This window comes from Lonchura striata, chromosome 4, assembly GCF_046129695.1.
Source record: "Lonchura striata isolate bLonStr1 chromosome 4, bLonStr1.mat, whole genome shotgun sequence".
NCBI lineage: Eukaryota > Metazoa > Chordata > Aves > Passeriformes > Estrildidae > Lonchura > Lonchura striata.
In genome coordinates, this window is record NC_134606.1 from 27,672,851 (window position 1) to 27,697,827 (window position 24,977).

The following is a 24,977-nucleotide window of genomic DNA, read 5'->3' on the forward strand; positions in this document are numbered from 1 at the left end:
ACTAAGTTTGAATTTATTTTTATTGCACCATGTACTATTTGGGTAAAATACAGATGAACAAAAGAAATGAACAATCACGATATATCCAAATGCCTAAAGCAGGCACTGAATTCAATCACTTCTTTTCTGTTCTCCCAATAGCTTTTTACTCTCTATGGCTTTCTATTAGTAAGGGAAACATTTCTGCTTACAGTACCAAAGTGATGCTGCACAAACATTATGTTGTATATAGATATCACAGATGGTAAAAAGGGAGAGTATGTGGATAACTAAATGTATTTTGCTCTTTGTTATGAGAACCAAATTTCTCATGGATACATGCATAACCTGAGACATAGACAACTGATGGAAGAAAACAGCAGTGGGTGTGGTTGCCCACAGGTGCACATTGTTTCAGTGCTGTATTTAACAGGGAAGGCTGGCTCTAACTCTGTATTTTGACTGAAATGACAACATAACAAATTAAACTTTGTGGTGGCCTTTTTACAGTCTTCAATAATTGTTGGTTTAAGAAGTATCAGTGTTGTGAATCTTTGCCAAAAAGGAAGGTTAAGGAAAGGTCAGGTGAAGAATGAAAGCATCAAGTGTTAATCTCTAACTTGTAGCCATTACATGACAGACTTTCTCATTTAGCAATTTTCTTTCTCTGTTCTAGGCTGCTGTAAGTAATCAGTCAGATAATAAAAGTAGCAGCAGCAAAACAAGCACACTGCAGAAATCTACAACTCAAGAAGGAGAGAAGAAAATTGATACTGCTGTGTCAAGACTAGAAAGAAGGGAGCATCTAAAAAAGTCGAACACCCTTCCAACTTCTGTGACAGGTACAGTTGAGAGATTCAGTTTCACTCTAGGAATAATGCACTTCAGAAATGGTATTGCATGTTTTTAAGAACGTGAATGAGGGGATTTCCTTTCCCTCATATACTACTGCTAGAATTACAAATGCATTCCATAAAATAACACAACTTATTCCCATCTCATGTGCTGGCCATTATGATGGAAATACATAATTTTAAGAGACTTTTACCAGTCTTTACCAGGTTATTATGGCTGCACTGCTGCAATTCCTTAGAATTGCCCCAGTTCAAGTTAACTAAATTAGGCTGTCTCCCCAAGCCATATCCAACAGTATTTTTGGAACATGACTAATGAACATTAGAGGGATCTGATTTACTGTAAATTGCAACTGCAGTACTGTTTTGCCTTCAGGTTAGGGGATAGCACAGACAGGGAATGATATTTAACTTCTACAAAGTATATTTGTGCAGGAAATGAAGCATGTTGTGTTCTCACACCTCCCAGTTTGTCAAGGAGAAATATTCACACCCCCCCCCCCCCCCCAATATTGGAAATAAATATTCTCACTTGAAAAATGCAAAATATAATCAATTCAGTTGAAGGCAGCCTGTTACTTTGCATCTAGGACTTCTCCCTCCCAGTCAAATATTTGGCATGGTAGGTTGAAAACAGAACCTACTGCTTCTGTCACTTCAGTTAAGCTGAAACCATCTCAGGCAAATCAAAATAAATACTTCCCCAAAGGGCATAATATTTGGGGTGGCATGAGGTGATTGTTGAAATACAGACTTGCATATATTTTTCTAGCTAACACAGTCCTAGGGGAAAGGTCTAGGAGCAGATAGGTGTTGAAGAAACCTTTTTAGAAGTTGTGCAAGTAAATAGCATTTTTGAAAGCAAATACACCTATCAGCTGTATCTATTCAGTACCACTCTACACCAACGGAGTAGGATGGTGAAATGCAGCTATTGAAAGCAATGAGGTGACTCAACTGATTTGTTAAAGGCTAAACCAGTGCTACTCCTGCATTACAGACTGTCCCAGACTGGAAACCCCTACATCTGCCTATATTCAGTTGACTCAGCAGCTGGATCTTCACACTGCAACTGCACACCCAAGCAGATGCCCCAGAGAACTTCACTTGGAACATCTTGGGTTGGCCAAATGACCTTTAAAGGTCCTTTCCAACCCAAACTATTCTAAGATTTTACATAAATTGACCAAAATATTCATGCTTTGCAGCATTCCTGTCAAACTCTAAAATTCTATTGGCCCTTAAGAAATAGTGACTGAATTTCCCTGTGATTACTGACTATATTTGGAGCCAGGCAGCCTTTAGCAACTACACATATATACCAGTATTTGTGGGTAATAAGACCGATTTGGGCTTCCACAGTTAGAAGAGCATTTAAGACAGAGGACCAACCTAGTTCATGTTTAAATTGGAAGTCTGCTGAGTCCTCCTCTAAGGACTTTAAAAAACATCCAACTTGAAGGTGGTCTATTTCAAAACTGCACTTGTACAGCAGGAACTGATAAGAGTGTGGGACCTTTAAAATAGCATAAATTACCATAGTATTTAAAATAATTAGCTTTTCAAAGTGTCCATCTACAGAAATTGCTGCTGTTACTGTTCATTTACTTGCAGATAAAGAGATATGACTAAAGATGTGCTAAAAAGAAAAATAGAACTTTTTTGGTTTTTTTTTTTTTTTTTGCATCCATGGAATTTTAAAACCTCTACACAACTTTAAAGCTTTTATACACATTCAAAACCTCAAAATGAAATGCAACTAAAAGTAATTTGGAATCTGAACATTTAGTAACAAAAAAAATTGTGTTTAAGTCGGGGGGGGGGGCTGGGGGGAAATGAGAGAGGAGTTATTCTGTAACTAAGGTTTTAAGATTTTTAGAGTTACTTCATATGTTTCAGACAGGACTTATTTCTATTCAGATTGCCTTCAAGGGGATTCACTGTCTCAGAATTTATTTTCCCATCTGACCTCTAAATACTTCCATGGTTCTGCTCTGTGAAATTGCTTTTTAGAAATAATTTGTTTATTAAACACATTTTCTTATGGAAACAGCTGTTTGTCTTACACTACTTTGAAGAAAATGTGGCAAAGAGCTAGTTGGAAAAGAAGGTTGCTTTTTCAGGACAGTCTTTTGGGCAGGGTTGAGGCAGGAAGCTATAGGATCACCTTCTTCTCTGAAGAGGGAATTTAAATACTACTGAATACATTTGGTTTACATGTGTGCAGCAGCTGCATCACCAAAGAGAAAAAAAAAGCCAGCTTTATTCCCCATTGTTTGCTATGGTGCAGATGTAATTAAAATAGTTTATTTAAAGAGTAAGACTAGCAAATTGGAAATGCTTTCTTTGGATGTTACAAGGACTGAAAATTTTGTCCCTATTGGGAGTTAGATTACTTGGAGTCACCTCTGAAAAAGGAAACTCAGCTTCTCCTAATTTGATTATTTTGCAAATACAGTAAGATTTAACAGAAAGTGTTGGAAATAAATATCTAGTGTTAGAATATCGTCACATAAAAATGCAATCTCTAGAATCCTGCAACAAAGCACAGAATTCAACTTATATTGTTTTTTTTCCCTTTCCCTATCCCATAAAAAAAAGTGGAAATTTCAGATTCTGTTCCATCAACCCCAGTGACAAAGGAGGTGGCCAAGAGATTCTCTACGCCTGATGCTAACCCAGTGTCAACAGAACCAGCCTGGCTTGCCTTAGCCAAGAGGAAAGCAAAAGCCTGGAGTGACTGTCCACAGATCATAAAGTAAACTGTAAAGTTACATCTCTGTTGCTGACTATTAATTGCTTTATTTTATTTATTCTGCTTTTTACACATGACAAAACTGAAAATGCATGTATTGGAAGGACTGAAAACTGAACTAATTACCATTTTGCTCTAGCTCACTGTAAAGTCTACTCAAGTCATATATTCCATTGCTTTGACAAATAGCTAAAGGACGTCAAAGGACGGCAAAAATCTCACAGCCAGACTCTCTCAAAAACTTAAGAGTGCTCAGATACTGGATGTAAATTTTAGCAGGTATCATAAATAAGGGCCAGAACAGAATAAGAGTTCAGATGCTTTTTAAATTATGTTGGTATTCAGTTCTGGAATTTTACATCTCTATGTTTGAGATCTCAGAAATTTTTTCAGAACTTCGTTGTTGAAATTAAGGAAAGATGCATGTTTCCTTCTCTTAAGTCTTAATTTATTTAAATATGTTAAACTGTATGAACTGCCAGTTCTGCCTGCTATTTGAAAGCTTTTTCCCTAAGGAAGAGCTTCAGAATACACTATTCCACATGCAAATGAAAAGTGATGGTACCATTCAAATGCTGAGGTAATTTCTTTCATCACAGGATTAATATACTACATCTATATACCACCACTTTTAAGAAGAAAACAATTAATCCTACTTAAAAAGCCACAATTTTTAAACAAATGTCATTAAGTTCTCACAAAGAAGTCAGGGATTCACTGTTTCTTCTAGACATTTAAGTGCATCACTGTTTATGCTTGGCCATATTTATGCTGCATAGACAGTGATTGTGGATTACAACTTTAAATCAATTGACTGGAATTAACCTGCTCCTGTGTGAATGCAAATTCCTCCAGAATTTGTCTCAGTAAGTTCCCATGGGAGTAGACTGGCAGAACTGAAGTTAACTGAGAACTGAGAAGGAAGTCAGTGAGAGTTATAGGAGTTTTAACTCTGCATTCTTCCTGACTTTACTCCACATGCAACTTCAGGCAGTTCAGATAACTTCCTGTACTTTGACCAATATAGCCAGAACACTTCAAAAAGAAGTTTACTTACCCCATCTCAGGTATCTGGTGTGGCAATTGAACACTTTATTACTTCACATAACTAAACCAGAAACGTCCACCCCCTCCCTCTTACAAAAAAAGGATAAAGTCCATAAATGTAATAAAAACGTCACTATCCTCAACATCCCACAGAAATCTCTAGGCCTGCATTTTAAAATATCACCCAATTAAATAAATCAACTGAGTTTGTTTTACAAGAAAGCCTTTAAAAAAATTTGAAAGTCTCCTTCAAACCAAAGGGCTCAAAGGAACCTTTAAGCCTACAACATCATAAAGGAGGACATTTTCATGAAAAGAAATTACATCATTCTAGAATGATACAACATATGCTTCATGGAAGTGTTTTAGCCAAACTGCTGTAAGCAGCATGAGAAAGAGTGTTTTAAACTACGCAGGAAACAGAATGAAACCTGTTGTACACTCTGTTCCCAGAATTAAAAAGGAGTTTCAGCAAAAATCATTGGCAAGTACAGCCTTTCCCACTGAACAGAAGAGAGGGGCTCAGTATCATGGTTACAGTAACACAAACACAATGGATGTGTTAGATCAAGTACCTGTACAGCAGCAAGATAAGCTTTCTTGGGTGTCTTAAGCCATCAGTTTTGCTCAGTTTCATATTTAAAACTAGAATCTCTAAAGTAATCTTTACCAGGAATTTAAGTAATTAATATCTTTTAAGCAGAAATGAGACAATGCTGCTCTCAAATGCTTGGGAAAAAAAACCCCAACTTAATGCCTTCAATAACTGAAGAAAGGATTGGCCCTGTAATTCCTTTTGCTCTGCTAGCACCTGGAATTAGTGCATCTTAAAGTTAAATTTATATTTTTTCCATGTTTGTTTGCCTGCAGTATGGATATGTAATAACTAAACTGCCTGAAATCCATCTTTACAATTATTTATTGGGAGGGGGAGACAGGTAGAAATGCAGAGAAGGTGAAGTAAATCAGGATTAAAGATACTGATATTTTGTAAAGCATAGCAAAATTAGGTGCTATTGTGCATGACATAAGGATGCAATTTTCCAATACAATCCATTCATAGCACAGAGAATAGAGCTTTCATTAAGGATGGTCCTAAGCTAAAGCTTCAAAGCAGAGTTTTTTTCCAACCATAAAGGTATCTAGTGTAACAATGGAAACTGTATTATGTACAGTACTTGATGGAAACATTTCTAAAGCGTACATGTGCAACAGTGACATTTCATGTTAAATTAACAAAGATTTGCACTAAATACCAATGAAGTGAAGTTTCACTTTGCTTTAGCTTTGTTGCAACCATTTCTGATAAAGTATTGGAAATCTGTAAAAATAAATCCAAACCACTACTACCCAGTTTAAAACAGCAAAAATGTTTTAAGGACTGAATAAACCACTATGTAGTATATTGTCTCAATTTTTTGTAACTTATACAAACACAAAATACCATTTCTTTTGACAAGGTTATATATGATTAACCTCTATGTTCATATAGTAATGTATAAAAACTACAAGATGTATAATTGTGGGGTATTTGTTGTGTACCTTTTTTAATTTTTCAAATGTTTTAAAGTGCAATTGTTTATTATACTGTCATTTTAAATCTTATTAAACTATAACCTGGTCAGAATTATCTAATCATTGATATATGTCCTCTGTGTCTCATTTTGCTAATTATTTAGCTCAGGTTTGCCTTACAAACAGAACTTTTTACAGTGCTACAACTGTACTGCATACTAAACAGGATTCAAAGTATATGGCTCATGAGAGCAAGTAAGGTAAGAGTTTCTACTACACTTCTTTTAGAAGACTCTCAGGAAATGCTCTCAGTGAAGTGTACTTTTGCCACTGCAAGTACTTGATTTGCATTGCCAGACCACTGGTACTTACTTCTAAGGTCTTAAAGAACACAAAACCCAATTTGCACAACATTTTATTAATAGTTCTTGTGAAGACAATGTAAACAGTATTCATTCAAATATCTTAAAAAATTATTTCACAGTGGTTGATTGAGCAGTGCACACTTCATCTTGGAACTCATACTGTTCCTGTCACTGAAATTTAATAAATATTTATAGTGTTATTTCCACTTTAGAATACAAGAGGCAACTCCTACTGACTTCAATGGAGTCTAAGTATATGCTAGATTAATTAAGCCATTGACAGGCTTAGGTCCACAGAAGATGAGCTATTCTGTTTGTACAAACTGTAGTAAACAGGTCGCTCCTTCCAGGTATATGAAATTCAGGCTATGTCTCCAGAAATCAAATTAAAAGTGAGATTCAAAAAAGAACTTGGTTTAGCTTGCCTGGCACAGAAATCATGACAGACAAACACTAGTCTGGTGCAAGGAAGAGCCAGGCACAGGCGAGGAGAGACTCAGAGAAAGCAATACACTCCTCCCCTGGAGATAAGCCTGCTATCCAAGCTGTGGAATATGGCTCCTCACACACTTTGTCCCGTCCCTGGCAAGGTGCTGAGCAGCCATCCTCCCTCCATCACTGGACACTGCCTGATGCAAAATCCCACTGATAAGCCTGCAAGGAGCATCTCTTGCCTACAGCAAAATAGGCAGAGGGGTAGAGGGCACCTCTGAGCTCCTAGTTTACAAACATAAACAATAAAAAGAAGCAGCCTAACATCTCAGCTGTTATTTTTTCCTGCTATATACAGATCTAGACAATAAACATAATCATTTCTACAGCCAACAACAAGCTTTGTTCCCCATACTACGGGCGAAGAGAAAACCTCGCCTGGAAGCTTATCTACTCCTTCTGCTGTTCCGCTCTTGGCATCCAGGATCCACACTTTGCCATCTGTAGATACTGCTGCCAAGAGAATTTTGTTATTTAAGTCATCACTTTGGAAAATAAATGGTGTTCCATATACACTTGAAGTGGCTTCAAATTTCCACAGTAAATTACCCTCCATGTTACAGCAGTAGATAAAGCAGTCATGAGAGCCAAAAAATATTTCTTGCTTAGTTAAACTTGAGAGGCATGGAGATGAAAACACCGGCCCATTAGTGGAAAATTGCCAAACCTAGAGAAAGAACATAACCACCCATTATCAAAGGTTTTTTACATTATCAGTTTTACAGCAACTGTAATTTTTAATAGACTCACTGTTGATAGGACAGCATTTCATTTCTAAAGTACACTAGATTTCAGTGAGAGCTAGTTAAATCCTTGTCAAATCATAAATAAGGTTTTACACAGAGAGTAAGCAATAAAAGTCTCATAAAATAGATGTAGAAGAGGGAAGAATTACTGCCTTTGGTGAGGCCCATGTAAAAATGGCCAATCTGGGAAAAGAATATTCTTGGGCTGTTTTTCAATTAGTAATGAACATCAAGAATCCTGTTAATGCGCCATTCTTTGCCAGAAAGGCAGATATTCCTTTTGTAATATGGATTTCCTCTGCTTAAGCTAACAATGTGCAGATCCCTCCTCAAGAGATTATCAGTTCTGCAACACTGCTGCAAGCAGAGAGCAGTGCACAGATGGACTAACATGTATTTTACAATCAGAAAAGGCTCAGGAATTGCCATTGTATACTGCCTCTCAGGTCAACAAATGAATGGTGTCAGTTGTTTTAACACCAGATACAAACTACATTTACCTCTTAGGAACTAAAAAGATACTCTCACTTAATTCAGTGTGAAGGCTGACACATATTTTACCAGAATTATGATTTGGCAGTTTTTTGACAAATGCATAAAAATTCTAAGAAACCTTTACTTCTGAATAACCACCATCTTACAGGAGAGATACCTTAAACATACTTGGAAAGCTCCAAATGAAATAATTTTATTTGCTGGCACTACACTTGACAATTCACTTTGAGTATAAGGTCTGAACTAGAAATTCTCCTACTGCATCAGGCAACTTGAGTTTGTGATTTTGCCATGAACTGCGTGGACTACAGTTTTTCTACTTTCTTATCTCTAAGAACAAACACTCCTATTTGGTTCACAAAAAGCTATATGTCAATCATTGAGCCTCAGAAAACAGTCCTAATAAAGTATCTTATTCAGGGTTTTGAGATGGACATAAAAAACCCAACAACACTTTTACCTTTTCTCCATAATGAGTGTAACAATATAAGTTTCCATCCACACACCCAACACAGACATAGCCCTCATTGCAGTGAGGAGAGGAGAAGAGTGGTTTTCCAAGATTGCTTTTCCAAATCTTACTCCCCGTCACCTGTAAGTGGCAGCATGGAATACCTGATGCTTAACACAACTGTAAGAAGCAGCACAAAACCACCCTTCCTGACCCATCACTGCCTGACCCAGCCCTTATGTAGTGTGGAATAAAAAGCCAAACCCCCAAACCAAATCAACACCCACAAAAACCAAACATGTAATCAAAACCTAATTTTCTACCTCACTGTAGGCAAAATAAAAATGATAATAGTGTATTAGCAGTAGTTCTAATAAATTTTAGATTCAGTTTTTTCTTTCATTCCCAGCTGTGACAAGGAGTAATGAAGAAGAGATACTTTGGAATCACGTTATATTGATACTCTGTGACATGTTGCACGCACTATCTATGACTGTCACAATGCATTCCTACTGTATCCTGCACATTCCCCAGGAATTAGGATTATTCACAAAAATAAGAAGGCACAGTCTCACTTGTAGGTGGGTTTCTCAACTACCTCTTACTGTGGATTACAGAATAAAAAAATATCTTTTTTAACAACAGCCCACTCTTGCAAAACAACACACTGGTTTTCTAATGGTAAACTGGTTACTGCTGAGGACAATTGTAATGGATGGAAGGTAAAGGTGATTAGGATTGCTGCTCTGTGTTGTGTGACTACAGAAACATTAACAGCCGCTTCAAGCCCTTGTTCCTTTTATCAGGCAGGACCAGCTGTAAGCCAACAATGCCTTAGAAAACCATGAAATTGCTCCACATCTATCAAGAATACCATTTCCCCAGTGCAAAGAAAAGAACTGCACACTGAGATTAGAAGGACAGCTCCTAAATATGGGGAGGGAAGCAGTGAGAGGAATGAAGGGGCTTCTTTCTCCATTCTGTTCTGATTTCTGTATATTTTTTTTTTCAATCCTACTGTAAAAAGAGGAGGGGGCATGAAATAAATCTACAGACTTGCTCTCACTTACTGGTTTTACAGATACAGGAATGACAAGCAATTGACTGCAACTTTGGCCTATGTTCAGCATTTGAATTCAACCACATCACGTCAGACCTCCTTATCACCAGGCAGATTTCTGAAGTATGGGAAGTATTATGGTAACCTGGCATATCATTATAATGCCTCCAAGTGAAAAATATTTCATGGTAACATATGATCATCTTCCCTTCCATTGGAATAGCAATCTTAACTTCAGAAATACATTTGGTTTCATTTAAACTTGAGATTGGGATGAGAGACAAAGGTACATACTGGGTTAACAGCCAGTAATAGTCCTCCTAGCGTAGCAACATAGAGATGATGTGGAAATGAACTTAGACAAGGAGATGAAAACACAGCTCCACCTTCACAGTGTAACTTCCATATACACATCTTTTCCTGTAAGTACATGAAAAAAGAATAATAAACCATTTTTCAATTGGAGTCAGAGCTCATCATGTTTACAATGACCTTTGAATGTCAAACATTATGAAGTACTCAGCAAATACTAGTTAAGAAGTGAAGACAATCTACAGCACCAAATGTGGCACCGGCTTTCTCTTCCAGTAAATAAAATAAATTCAGCTAATGAAAAGTCAGTATCTGCCCCTTTTATTTCCCATGTGCCTCCATCTTCTCATTTAGCATGTAAGATTGAAAACTAAAATTCTATTTCTAGCTAGGCACCATACTCTGAAACACCTGTGGAGAATTTAATAACTAAGAAACTTAAGCTTTGGTTTCAACCAGGACTGATAGCACAAGAACCACAACTGAGAGGACCATTAAAAGTGTTCACTGTCGCATAATCCTAACTCCGCTTACAGCAGACCTAACTTTCAGAAGTGTGATTGTGGACTCCTAAGACACTAACACCAGTGGAAATTTCTCTGGTGCACTATAAATGGAATCTAAATTGGATATTTATTGTTCTACATATAAAAGTGAGTCAGTGCTCTTACATAAATATCCAAAGCATACACATGTTGGTCATGTGATCCAATGTAAACCAGTCCACTGGAAGGGTCTACAACTGCAGAGCTTTTCACAGTGTCTTCTGTGACAAAAGTCCAGTGTATTTCTCCATCACTGCTTTGAAGCACATACACCAAGCCATCATAACAACCTATGTGGAATAAAACATGATGGGGGAAAAAAGAATAATTATTATTTGCGTTTATGGTATGATTTATGCTGCTAGTTGCATCACTCCTGGAAAGAAATGAGATTATTCATAAGGTAGAGTTTCAAAATATTTTTGAAAGCTCTACCTGTGTTTTCAGCTGAAAGGTTTTGCTGATACAGTCGAAGATGATTATTCTGTGTGCTTTTTCTAAGTTACATTTGGAATATACTTATTTCACTACCTTTCTATCAAATTTTTCAGTAGCAATATTAGAAAACACAGAGAGTTGCTGAAAAGGGAGAATACAAAAATTTTTCATTACCTCTTTTGTGTAGGTTTTGTTTCTGAAAAAAGGTGTTAAAATTTGTAGGCTTTCTATTGAAAACTGAACTGTCACCATAGAAACTCATTCATGTTAATTAAATATTCAATTTTATGGTCAAGAGTGAACAGCAATCAAAATACAAACAAAAAGATGGCAACATTAGAATTCCATTAAAAAACCTCACCACTTGGACATCTATACTAACCACTGACGTAGATTATTAGCTAAAAAAGATGACACCAAGATAAATAATGGCAACTCTGCTGACAATAGATATGACAAAACCAAAAAATTATCCAAACATGTTCTTTACATTTCCAAAAAGAAGAGTCAAATGAGATAATTAAACTCTGAAAAATCGTATGAGCTACCATGTACTAATTTCTAACTCTATCAATTTACAAAGATATTTTAAGACTGCATTGCCTTTCCATATTTAAAAAAACCAAAAACAACAGTTTAAATGCCACAGCTTAATCTACTACTAAAAAAGAAATTGCAGCCATTGATTATTCCTTATTAATAAACTAGGATATACTAAACCACAAGTGTTTATGTTAGATAAGCTCCATCTGTAGTTATCATGAAACTTAAATTACTTCTTCCTTCTGTTTCTATTTTACAATAAATTAGTTCTGAGGCAGATACAGAAGTTGATGGATGGAGGACAACCAGAGATAAGAAATGTGATTCTCTGTCATTCATCTTGCATTTAGCAGAAAAAAGAATTCAAAATGAAGGCTGAAACAAAAGACATACCAACAACAATGAAATTCCCACACTTGGATACACAGGCAGAAGATTCAATGCGATCTCCAAGGGTCTTCTCCCACTTTATTTCTCCCAAATCTAGATCAATTGCCTGCATTGCATGGGAATGAGAGCCAACATACACAGATGCAGATACTTCTTCTTTAGCTGGTATTATAATCAGTGGTGATGCATCAACACATTTTTTTGTGTTTGACTTCCACCTCACACGCAGGGCCAACTCTGCCACTGATGAATGGCTACATTCTGCATGAATGTGCTGAACAGAGGAATGGTCATTTTCATCTGCCTTGTTTTCAAGTGTTAAAATTCTGTTCTCCAGTTCAGACCCTCGCACATGGCTTTTCATTACACCTGGAATCTTGGAATGCAGAAAGGATGGGTGCTGTAGTGGTTCCACTCCTACCTGTACTGTATTTTTGGGCTGCATAGAAGAATTGGTGAAATTCATAGAGAAAAAATTATTTCCTCTGTTCAGTGCAATAAATGGAATTAATCCTGAAGCAATCTCAAGCCCTCTTTCAGATGTCAGTTTAATGTATTTTCCATGGAATTCCTCTTCACTGTTTCCTCTTGATTTTCTTTTCACAACATTGTCAGGGATCATTAATTGTTCTTCATCTGCAAACAGCATTTTAAGAGTATGTCTGTAAACCTCTTCAATTGAATGGCTGAGAATAACTTCAAGGAGTCCAGGCACACCTTTGCCTACTAACATCTCAATTTCTTCATAAAATCGTAATGCCTTCAGGGAGTCTCCACCACTGTACAGAAATACTGCATCTTTAGAAATTCCAGTGGAATCACATGGAAGACCAAGGACAGACTAGACAAAAAAAGAGGGAAAGTGGTATCAGTCCACAGTTTTATACCATGTCACACATATAAAACCTCAGGTGGGGTAGAATCCACCTGAACACCTAGAAGTCTTGCTAATAATGAACAACTGAGAAAATTCACTACTCTGTAAAAAATAATTGAAAAATGTTAGTGCCAAGGGACGGACAGAACAAAAATTGGGGAGGAACAAAGAAATAGAGACATATTAATTCTGTACTACAAAATGTCTTGCTCAATTCCAATTCTGCAGTCTACGGAATTAAAGGGAATTGTACTATATATTGATTGGCCATTTTCAATACCATTTATCAATGACAGCTTTGCAGATAAAACATACATGCCTTTCAATAAAATAAATTTAGGTTTTTTATTTTAATAGTAAAGCTTATATAAACTGTTCTTTTTTACTTCTAAATTATTTAAATAACCTACTTACCATCCTACTTTTGAAGTTATCAGCCCTTATGTTCATGAAAGATTTTGCATTTGGCATTGTTACTACAACAAACAACAATAACTGTGTTGCCTCCTACCACACTCCCTTGTTATTAAGCCTGGATGTTAGATCCAAACCCTTTGGTTTTGGTAGCCACCTTCTGCTGTCCCTACTGGGTCTAGGACACAACTAATCCCCTGGGTTACCACTTCATAGCCATTAATGTGACAAGGATTGGCACAGACATATAAATACACTACATTTACTTGTTCGAGTCCTAGGCCACACCTAATCCCACTTTCAGGTGAAACCTGTAAGTCTACCTTTGAAAAACAAAGTAATACTGTTTGGCATCATATTTCAATACCTTGAAAAACAAGTCTTTAGCACAGAAATTTAGAAACAATCCAGACAGGCAGTTCAGACAACAGTTGTGCAACTGTGCCATCTATTTAAAAAAAGGACTCTTGAATTTATAATTATCTTGAGAAATAAGAGACTCTACTAACACAGCAACTGATTTTTTACAAAGTGTCCATATTGCAGTTCCTTGTTTTCTTTAGAGATACCTTCTTTTGGCATGTGAAGCAGCATTCAAAAATCTACTGACATTACATTCTTTTTATACTAATTGCTTACACCTCATAGCCTGCAGGTTTATCTAACAGAGAAATAAAAATGACTCTCTCTTGGCCACTGCAAAGCAGCTATGTTTAAGTATTAGAATAGTAAAAGAATGTATAGGCAGCTAGAATGTTCTGGTTGCATTAGTCATACTTCTTAAAGCTGTTTAATTCCTGACACATGCATAATGATCCACTAGCAAAGAAAAAAAGGCAGCTCAAAATACTACCTTCCATAAATACTGCAATCTTTCCCACAATTCTTCTGCGTCACTCAGCTTACTGTCACGCCTTCTGGAGTTTAGATGGTTCTTGTAAATCTTGTTCAGCTCAGATGTATCAACTTTGCCTTTGTAGAAAATAAAGGACGATTTTTTGTCATTGTTCTTTTAGTATTAGCACTTTCAAAACTTGCTCTGCCCAAATAGTCACATATTCTTGTATGCATTTCCTTATTCATACTGTACTGCATCTGCATTTTTTTTTACACAGTTGATCAACTACATGAAACCCAGCAAGGTCTTCGAAAATTTACCCCTCCCACATAATCCCACCTTCAATGCCTGTTTTTTCCTCAGCAGAAGTGAGGGTTCTATTGCAGACTGCAACTGAAGCAACTGAGGTAATAGTGTTAAACTAAATTGATTTTTCCACTACACTTTGACTCTCAAAAGAAACATCATCAAGAAAACATAATAATGCATGGCCATTATTTCCTATTAGGTATTACATTACTTACTAATGTACATATTCTAAAAGCACGAATCAGATACTGGATTTTGGTCAATCAAAAAATTATTAAAAAAAACAAAGGATACCATTAAAACAAGAGGCAAGGGTTCTTAATGGCTTCATTTACCATGTGATGTTAAAGGCAAAGCTTTAATCACTACAATCTCATCAGGGACTGCATAAGCTGGTAGATGCTTCTGGAGATCTTTAAGTGTTTCTCTCTCCTCAAAATCATCTTTGGGTAAAACAAACAGGATAAGTTTTTCTTGTTGATACCAGGTAACTGCACAAGCTTCTACCTGGCAAAGATCTTCAGCAACCTGTGTTTAAAAAACATTAGTCATGTTTTGAAATGCATTTCATCAACAGAGTAACAGAATAAAAAAAAAAAGAAAAAATGCACACCTTTAAAAACTGTATTTTTCTCACATTCCTACATTACCTATGAAATAGCTTATTTTGTAGCTGAAACTTGTACTTCACATAAAAACAAACTCAGAGATATATGTATTATTTGCCAAAATGTCATGAACGAGATATAATCCAGGAGTCCGACACTCAGCCATGTAGAACAATCACTATACTCAGTACCTTTCAGATGTTTATACAGTTCTCAATTCTCCTGGAAGAAACCATACAATAAAACAGACTCCCAAAAACTCAGAACAAACTCCTCCCTAAATTATGTAACTAGATATTTCATAATACACCCACTGAATTCCTTCAGACTCCTAAAAGTCATCTGAAAATAAACAAATACCCATTTCTGATTATAACAATGTGTTTCTTATAGCAGCCTTTTTATAGTGGCATACTCCGTGGATGTGAGCACTTACCTGCTGCAGATATTCGATATTGAAACGTTTGCCGTGACGTTTAATCTGATTGTCTTTCCGACCCAAGAAGAACAACTTTGCATTCTTCACTCTTACAAAATCCCCTGTTTCTCTCATTGTACCCAGTGGCACAGTCATTTCATCATCAAGAAAGCAAATTCGTTCTTCACCACCTAGACAAAAAAAGATTGCAGTCATATCTATTAAAATAGCTAACTGTAAATGAAAATTATAAAGAGTGTTTTAACAAATTCTCTCAAACTTTACCATGAATTATAAGAAATATTGAAATATTTTTATCAACATCCAAACTTCTGCAAGTACAACTTTGACTATGCAGTTAATTCAGTTAATACACAAAAATTACTTCAGCTCAGAATGTCAAAATCCAAGAAGGGTAAAAGAAATCAATATAATGAAGGGATAGTCTGCAGATAAAATGATGGTAATTTCCTGTTCATCATTCCAACATCCTAAAATACTATCAGAAAGCTCCTAGCCCAATCAGAACTTAAAATGCTGTATTAATCTGTATATCACAGGCAAAAAGCAAGTAAAATAATGAATATATTATTAAAACTCAATCAATTAAGCATAGCATCTTAGAAGAATTAGAAACATAAAATAACCTATAAATATTTGTCCCTCGCCTTCAAGAACTTCAGATCCATTGGCATCTCTGACCTCAAGTTTTGTTCCAAGGAGCGGTGATCCCAAAGGTATAGGAAAATCTGTTCTAAATTTATTAGAGAGAAACAGTAGAAGTCTTTCTGTTCTGAACACAAAACAACTGCCCCAGAAACCAGGTATCATGTAGATTTTTAACAGACTGGCATTAGAGCTTGGGACTTCTTTCTGCAAATGCTTCTTAAAAGTATCAATGTATTAGAAACTAGAAACCTTATCAGAGTGCATGGGTGTCAGTAATATATACCAGAAAACCCCACAGAACTACAGAAAATAAGGCCTGAATAGACCCTGAAATACCCTGAGAGAACCCCAATAATTTCAGTTAACTTTTAAGTCTCCCAGATTGAAACATCCATCAAGTCAACCAATTTACACATTTGTAACTGCTTTCTAACTAATTTTTTCCTTGCCTAATTTTAACTTTTACTCTATTTTAATAAGTACAGTTAAGAAAAGTTCAGAAAAAGATTTAGAAAATGTTCAGTTAAGAAAAGACTGAAATACAAGAAACTGTCATTTCAATATCATGTATTTATTATAGACTTCTCTTGAACTACTGACCAACTCCTTCCTTTCCCTTCATTCTCCAGCCTCTTCAAGCAGTTGCAGGACCTCATTTATTGAATATAGAAGCTATTTCTGAGTGGGAATATAGAATAATTTATTTTCTTCAGTAAAGCAAAACTTAAAGCAACTTCAAATAACTTTGGCATGGATTCCAGTTCAATTTATATTTTAAAGTATTACAATTTTTGTTTGAACTCACAGAAAATTAGTTTTACCTAAGAATGTAATAACACTTCATGACAATCCCCCATTTTTAGTCTTCAAGGGTTTAAGCACCAGGTTAATATATCACATCATTTGTGAAAACCATCCTATTTTGTAGGACACATTTAACTCAAATTGCATGTATAATTATTATGCCAGGGAGTAATTTCAGAAACAAAATTAAACAGTGAGATAATGGGAGGTACCTTTCACAACTCTATAAAATAACATGAAGAAAAAATGCCAAACAACCAAACAAGTCAGAAACAGAGTAATAAATTATGAAAAGAAAGTACTTATTGAAGCTTAAGTAAAATTACTATGAAACCTTGGGTGAGCCACTTCGGACAAATTTCTGTCACACATACTACTAAAATAGGGGAGAGGGGGGCTGTAGTGGCTCATGAGATAATGGATGAGTCTGTTTCTACATAAACTCAAATGTAACTTCTTCCAGTATAAACACTCATGAGGACTCAGTAGCCCTGGTAACAGGAGACTGAGGTTCTATTTCTGGTGATTGTCATCATTCACATGCCAAACCATTGAGAACAATGAATTTTCCTACCTAAAATCAGCACTAAAAACCTCCTCAGGAATCTTGTAGCAAGTGGCCCAGCTTGACACTTCAGTAATACCATAGAGATTAAAAATGCTTGTTTTGTTCTCCTTGTGCTTCCAACTTTTCAAGAGACTCAGTACAGGAAATGCTTCACCACCAAGGGCTAAGACACGAAGTGAAGTATTTGCAGACAACACTCTTGATTTAATAATGTGAGCTCCAAACCTCCTGAGAAGTGTTGGTGTTGCCTGAATGATACATATTTAAAAAAAAAAAGAGAAAGACCTGTTACATTTTATCAGGGTATGTGTACCCCTCTTCTGCTACATAGCTGTATTATGGATGTACTTGAAAACATCTACATACCAACCATCACAATGGTGTTTTTTGAGATTTTGTTTCTTATAAGGCCCTGAATGAGTACTATCAGCATAAATTTATGCTCTTCTGCAAAGCTTCTTCTTTACTCAGGTGTGTTATAGGTCCCCTTTTGTGTCTCAGCTATTACCTCAAGTGTATGCACATTAGTTCTTATGTTAAGTACTTGTAAACAGAAAGCAACACAGTATTCTCTCTATGTAATTGTCTGAGCCTTTTTTCCTTTCATTCTAGAATGTTACAGCAAAAATATAACCTATATATCTGATTAATGTGCATACAGAACATTTAAAGACTTTACATAATGCTAAAAATTTCTTGGTTGTCAGATTCTGAGTTATCCTTGATTTATGTAAATAGAGCAGTTTATAAGAATGGGTTTGTCTCGAAGCTTTCACTAAAATAAGCAGGGCGAAAAGATATAAAACCCAAAGCCCCCAAACCCAAACCAGTTTCCTTAAACAACTATTTCTAGAAAACTATTGGTGATGTAGAGACCTTTCACTGAAAGGAAAAAAAAAAAACAGTATATCATTTTACCAGGCACATTTCACTCTCATTCTTGCCTACTTTTCTAGTGAGAAAACTGGAAAATTAATGGGATTATTTCTTACCAGGTTCTTTTTTTCTAGTAACAGATGATGAAAATAATTTTTTCAACTGATAGCTTTAACATTAGTGAAATTTTAGCAACAAAACAAGGGAAAAAAATTTATACTCTTCCCTTCCTATTTTTGGTTTTCTCAAGTCTGCTCAAAAACTTCAAGGCAGGGAGGTAATGGCTTTCTATTTTTTAAGAAACGTCATAAAATTACTCATTCATCAGTTAAGCTATAAGGAGAATATTTTTGTCAATTATTCAGCTGAGAAGCCCTTCCTTCAGAGATTAGGACAGTGATCATAAAGAAAAAAGCCACAAAAACAAATCAAACTTTTCTTAGAAAGTATTTTCAAAAATCTTCATTCAGGAAATTTTGCCTTCCTCTATTACTGCTTAAGAAGCTTAACAAATATAACTTTTTTTTTAAGGTCTTAAAAGACACTTAAAAAGTCTTACTCATAGAGAGCAGTATCTCAGACAATTTTTTTCTAAAAGCAAGTGAGCTCTACTAATCATGAAACTTGTGTATCATAGGATAAGCTACCATTTATAGCAATCCTAACAAATAAAGATAAGAGCAGAGAATAGTTACAAAAGATTTGCAACTAATGGATATTTTCCTGCTGTGGAATCTTCAGCCAACTACTCTCTAATCTTAAATTTACACCCTACAATCTCAACTATCACCAGTCTTACAAAAAAAAAAAGGGGGAAGAGGGTCTGGAACATAAATCCTACAAGGAGCAGCTGAGGGAGCTGGGGGTGTTTAGCCTGGACAAAAGGAGGCTCAGGGGTGACCTTTTTGCTCTCTATGACTGCCTGAAAGGAGGGTAGAGCCAGGTGGGGTTCGGCCTCTTCTCCCAGGTAGCAAGTGACAGGACAAGAGAAACAAGAGAGGACTACAGGTAGAGGCCTGGCTTATTCAGCCATGCTGGGTGCTTCAAGTAAATTTTGCAAACTTTAAAACTATTAAAATTGAAATCATATAGGAGATATCTATTCTAAGACACAAGAGATACATGAAGCCTCATATAAGCAGGTGACATGAAAACCGTAAGTACTGTTCTGAAATAAATTATTACCTTGTTCTCATTTTTGTTAAAATTTCAAGCATTTTACCATCCTACATATAGCACTGGGTTAGTTGTACTGTTAGCATAGAAACTAGGGTTAATATTTCAAAGTTGTTTATGACAAAATACCCCAAGATCAAGTCCATTAAAAAGTGCTTAAAATGACTAACGGTTTACTCTATTATCAGATTCTTCAGAACAAAAAGTTTAATTAACAGATTAATTCTAAAAATTTCTTAAAATAATCTTCAGCTCAGTGTTTTGTGGCATAAAATGTTTGAGGTTTTGATCAAATGGCAATTTTCTAGACAGCTAACAGTCTACAACAAAAAGGATAGCTATTGCCTTTGAGCAAGAACACTCCTGTCCTACCAACACTAGATTCTAGGCTGATGAAAATATAATTTGAGCATTAGTGAAAAGTGAGAAGCAAGACACTGGAGACACTTAGATTTTGCCTACCTGCAACACTGTCACATGATGGTGGTGAAACAGAGCAGCAGAGAGCTCCACAGGCATCATTTTAATGGTGTTTGGTACAACAAGAATAGAGGCTCCACTTGTCAGAGCCATGAACAATTCAACCACAGATGGGTCAAATGTGAGAGGAGATGCCAAGAATAGTACATCATCCTGTGTGATCTCAAATATGGATCTAAAACAAGAAAGCTAGGAATTACAAATCTGTTGTATGAAGTCAAAAAACCCTTTCCAACTAAAAGAATGAAAGCATGAAATAAATGCATTAGCAAAGCTCAGATCTTAAGGGCTCTGAATATGCAGACATGTAATTTGAAGAAGAGCTCCTGGACTGTAACTGTTCATTTCACTAGTGATGTCTTTTATGAAGATACCCACCATATTACGCACCAACAGAGTTCACTGAAAGGCATATTTCAACTAACAGAAGCTCATTAAAAAAGGATAAATATAAAGAAAGAAAAAGCAAAGAAGAAAGGAAAAGACAAGACAGGAAAAATATTGTATTTTCCATAATAGATATTTTTTAATATTAAATGAAAAAGAAGAAACCTGGGTAACCTAAAAAGGAATTATGACTTAAGAACTACAGAAAACAGTAAATATAACTGTGAACAGATGATTAATTTTGTTGTCTATTTCTTTTAAACCACAAGCCAGATGACAATACAAAACTTAGAGCAACAATGCACTATTTGAAGCACAGCCCTCAAAAATGAAGGCCAAGCACAATTTAAGTATAAAATTGATAGAGAAATAAAATGTTGCATGATTCCACTTGGAAATAAAAGCAAAAAAACCCACAAAGGTGGATAAGGAGGAAAAAGCAAAGCTGTCAGCAAAAACTCTATGTACACTCCTCTGAAGTATTAAAAAAAAATCCTAAAACCATCACATTTGAAAGGAAAACTGAAAACCACACTTACTTAAGATGCTGAATATTAGGCACTATACATTTATGAGGCACTCTGACTATTTTGGGGATCCCTGTAGTTCCTGATGTATGCAAGACATATGCTAAAGTGTCTTTCTGGCCAGCGTCCTTGTATCCTGCTTCTGATGTTTTTACTTCCGTTTGATCTGGGCAAATGGTGTATCCTGTCTGTGAGTTACCCACAGCTTTGAAAGGTTCACATTTACTTTTCGTATTGCCTACTTCTGAACTGAAATCAGAGTTGCTTGAGCTCACTTGGAAGAGAGTTAAACCAATATGTTCTATGGCAGAGGAATTATGGTAAAAACAGCCAGCATGGGACATCTGGAATTTCTGCAAGAGAAAATGAACAATTCAAACAGTGGAACTCAGGAGGTACTGTTGCTGTTCTACTGCATGCAATGACATAGAAAACAGCATTTCATACAAACAAGGTGTGATTCTTCATACCTTTACTTTTGGAGGACACACATCAGACAGTTATAAGCTCATGTATTTCTATAAATTAAATATAGCGAAAACAGACTTCATAAATGCAAAATAAACAGTTATCTAAGCAAATGGAAAAAAGAAACGGAAAATATCTTAAAAAAAAAAAAAAAACGCTGCAGAAGACCAAGGAATCTGAATTGCAACTTGTCTATTCCCTTTGCAATGAGTGAGCGTGTAAGATTTGGAATGAGTTAGACAAAGAGAAACTCAAGTATGAAATGCAGGAGCTTTTTTAACTACTGCATATTTCCAACTCTTAGCATGGACATTAAACAAACAAGTCTGGAAAAGTCTTCCTATATCAATGCCCAAAAAGGTTGCCTGAACAACAGTGTAACAGGAAAGAAGGCAATTGTTTTGAAGAAGAGAGAAACATTTTGTACTTCTGATTTTAAAGATGTTCCCTTCTGAATAAGAAAGACAACCTTTTGCCATGTAAAAACAAATGCGTTCCATCCAAGTTTATTAAAATAGAATTCAATTTGCAGATCTACAGATCTAAATTGCCCTTTAATGCTTTCTATAGAAGTCTGACACTTACATTTATTTTGTCATTCTCAACAAGAATATACTGAAGCTTGCTTTTTTTCATGAAGTAAGTGGATATCGTTGGTGGTGCATCTGGATCAATAGGTGAATAGGCAGCTGGAACTTGAAGGATTCTAATAAAACACAAATGTTTTAAAACAATTAAAAAAAATAAGAAAATCCTCTCAGATTTTGCTAAAATTTCTTTCACACCTTTATAGTTGCCTGAGCTAGAAAATGTAGTCATAACATGACTTTTAAAGATCTTGTTGGTAACAACGTAGGATGAAAATCAGTGTTGCCTTTTGGTCTTTTACAGCAAGGGAAAAAATTAAAGCTAGATGAAACATTCAATATTATTTCAGGCCAAGCAAGTCAGTGACGACAAAAGGTATCACTGACATCAACAGCAGCACATTTAAAAACCTTCTGATATTGACTAGAAACAGAAATATAACCTTTCCATTTACCCACATACAACACCTATAAATGTATTCTAAATAGGCAACAAAAGCCTGCATGCTGAAAACGCTTTCCTACGAGTGCAACGAACGCAGTGTAAGAAAACCTAAGCAGACACTGGGATGTCTTTCCTAAGGCAGGAGGAGGGGCTCCCAGTCCCGGTGCTCCCGGATAAGCACAAGCGCTGAACTCGCCACCATCAGGAAAACCAAAGCGACTATGCGGAGACTGAAGTATGAACCATCCCCAAAACTCTTCACATCTGCTCTGCTGTTGAGTTCTGTACTGTACGTATGTCCTGTACTGTTTATTTATTATACTTCCTCCCTGTGCAAGTGGCTTGTCACTGCAGTAGTGCCAAGGTCCTGAAGAGGCGTGGGAATGGCAGCATCCCGCATGCTCCTACAGCCACCTGTGCCAGCCAGCACCTAAGCCTGCCCTGCATCACACAGCCGGCAGCTACTCGCAATGATAGCTGTAAGAGTCAAACAGCCCCAGCAAACCCCCTCCCATAGCAAAGGAAACTGTTACACTCAGCTCATTGGGATACAGGACAAATCAGACAGCAAGGGACCTCAGTATGACGAGTTCAACCTCCTGCTCAGGCAGAGCCAGCTGTGACACCAGACCAGGTTGTTCAGGTCTTTGTCCAGTCAGGTTCTGAATGCCTCCAGGGACGGTGCCTGCACATCTCAGAGCAACCTCCTGCACTGGGGCAGAAGCATTTCCTGACTGGTGAGAAAGTTCCTCAGTGATTGTGGGAGGCTTATGACTACACTGCTTGCTCACTCCACTGAAATCTTCATACTCCACTGCGGTACCTCTTCTGGTGCCATTCTGTATCTTACATCAGTTGTGAACAACAGGAAAATACCAACACAGGCCATTCCCCCAGGAAGCACAACTGCTGCTGTATTCATCAACTAAAAAAACCAGGCTTGTGATCCTGTGATTATCTATTCCATCACAAATGCTACAAATACAAAAGATACCTATATAAAGGATACAAACATTAGAATCCTTCCACAGAAGCGGGATTTTAAAAATCTATGGATTAACATGAGTGTTGAGATCACAAGCATTTCAACTTCCTAGCCATCAGTTAATCAATACTACTTTAGTATTACAATGCTCATTACTTCTTTCCGTAATTTTCATAATGGAACGTTAAATGCATGTTCATCTAGCTTAAATCATGGAATTTGCATTCAGAACATATTTTTTTATACCCAGCAAGCCTATAAAAAAAAATCTGCACAGTCCTTTTCTCAATAGATGTTTTCTGCCAGATTTAAAACTTCCAGCTTTAAACAAGAAGAATAAATATACTAGTCATTAATTTCGCTGTGTTTCTATAAACATGCTAAATCACTTTTAATGAAGGGATGCAGTTACAGTTTACAGCTTTAAAACTTAAGATTCAGAACTATTTCAGCATTGGGTTTTCAAAAGGTTGTCATATTGCCATTTTTTTTCCCCCTAAATGATGCAAGACTCCAGCACCCACGCTGCTCTGCTATGCTATTACTACATTTTTGTTGTTAAAAATATAAGCAAACTATAAAATTTTCTTTAACAGAGATGACCTTTAAAAAGCCAACACAAAGTGCAAACATTCAAACCATTACCCTAAGATCCAAGACGGCAGGTTTATTCCTGGATAGCAGTAAAGGCCTATTTCCCAGCTGCCTCGGCGGTCACAGTGCTTTCGAAGGAAAGCTGTCAGCTCCGCGGCAAGCTCGAGCAGCGTGGCGTAGGTGTGGATCGCTGGCGGCTGCCCGCGGCACGGGTGGAAGCAGACCGCCGCTCTGTGCCGGTGCCGGGCGCCGGCCCGCGCCACCAACTCCTGCAGCAGCATCGCGCCGCGCCGCCCGCTCCCCGCACCGCGCCGACACCGCCCGCTCGCGACTTCAGTCGGGCTACAGAGCCGCACTACCAGGAAGGAGGGAAAAAAAAACAAAAAAGGTCCATGGCAGAGCATACACAGGTCTACCACGCCTTAGACCGCAACAGGTGCAAAGCTGGATTCTTGACTTGTACTGAGGTAGCTCCTCACCGTTACACTTTGGTGGGCATGGCTGAATTGATAAATTCATTAACGCAACTTAACTAGTAACTCTTTCAATGGAGTTTTAAAATATGAATCCTTCTTTCACAAGTAGAAACCCCCAACACGTGAACTTTTGGGGCACTGTGCTTGTGCCCGTCTCTGCCCCGCCAGCCCTCCTGCCAAGCCCGGACCGGTGACCGGAGGAATCCAGGCTATGGCCCCCGCTCTCCTCTTTCGGGTTACCCCGTTTCTACACGGCACAGGCACGGCCCGGCGGCTGCCGGCGCCACCCGGGCTCCGCGCCCTCGGCACGCTCCGGCGCGGCTCGGGATCCCCACCCGCGGCACTTCCCGGTGTCCTCCTGGCCCCGCCCACGGAAGCGCCTCCGATTGGCGGGACGCGGTAATGCCGCGCTCTCATTGGTCGGCGGCCGCGCGCCGTTTGGGTACCCGCAAGCAGCGCCTGCTCCGCCAGAGCCACGCGCCAT

The 24,977-nt window shown here is 37.2% G+C and overlaps 2 protein-coding genes across 10 annotated transcripts in view; one reads left to right on the top strand and one right to left on the bottom strand.

Annotated features, from left to right (window-relative positions):
- Window positions 1–6,277, top strand: part of CRACD (capping protein inhibiting regulator of actin dynamics) — a 127,475-nt gene extending 121,198 nt beyond the window's left edge. For all 9 annotated transcript variants that reach the window (XM_021532279.3, XM_021532357.3, XM_021531955.3 and 6 more), the window contains 2 exons: window positions 656–821; window positions 3,435–6,277. In XM_021532279.3, coding sequence (XP_021387954.2) covers window positions 656–821; window positions 3,435–3,595 — 327 coding nt within the window. In that variant the 3' untranslated portion in view covers window positions 3,596–6,277. The remainder of the gene's footprint in view (window positions 1–655; window positions 822–3,434) is intronic.
- Window positions 6,278–6,552: 275 nt separating this feature from the next.
- Window positions 6,553–24,843, bottom strand: AASDH (aminoadipate-semialdehyde dehydrogenase). The gene is made up of 14 exons (XM_021532670.2): window positions 24,069–24,843; window positions 21,992–22,112; window positions 20,951–21,291; window positions 20,007–20,199; window positions 17,499–17,740; window positions 16,099–16,205; window positions 15,470–15,642; window positions 14,761–14,953; window positions 14,132–14,250; window positions 11,991–12,828; window positions 10,743–10,906; window positions 10,054–10,179; window positions 8,709–8,840; window positions 6,553–7,674 (listed from the first exon to the last, which is right to left on the bottom strand). Exons 1-14 carry the CDS (start codon window positions 24,419–24,421, stop codon window positions 7,276–7,278), a joined length of 3,501 nt encoding a protein of 1,166 aa, XP_021388345.2. The 5' UTR covers window positions 24,422–24,843; the 3' UTR covers window positions 6,553–7,275.
- Between the last annotated feature and the right edge of the window lie 134 nt (window positions 24,844–24,977).

What these genes read in the sequence shown, in the direction of transcription:
- AASDH (XM_021532670.2), bottom strand. Translation starts at nt 24,421, where the DNA reads ATGCTCTGCCATGGACCTTTTTTGTTTTTTTTTCCCTCCTTCCTGGTA. An exon ending in TGGGAATTTCATTGTTGTTG is followed by an intron (nt 10,907 to 11,990) that starts GTATGTCTTTTG and finishes TATTCCACATAG; the next exon opens with GTTGTTATGATGGCTTGGTG. An exon ending in TGTATGCTTTGGATATTTAT is followed by an intron (nt 10,180 to 10,742) that starts GTAAGAGCACTG and finishes ATGTACTTACAG; the next exon opens with GAAAAGATGTGTATATGGAA.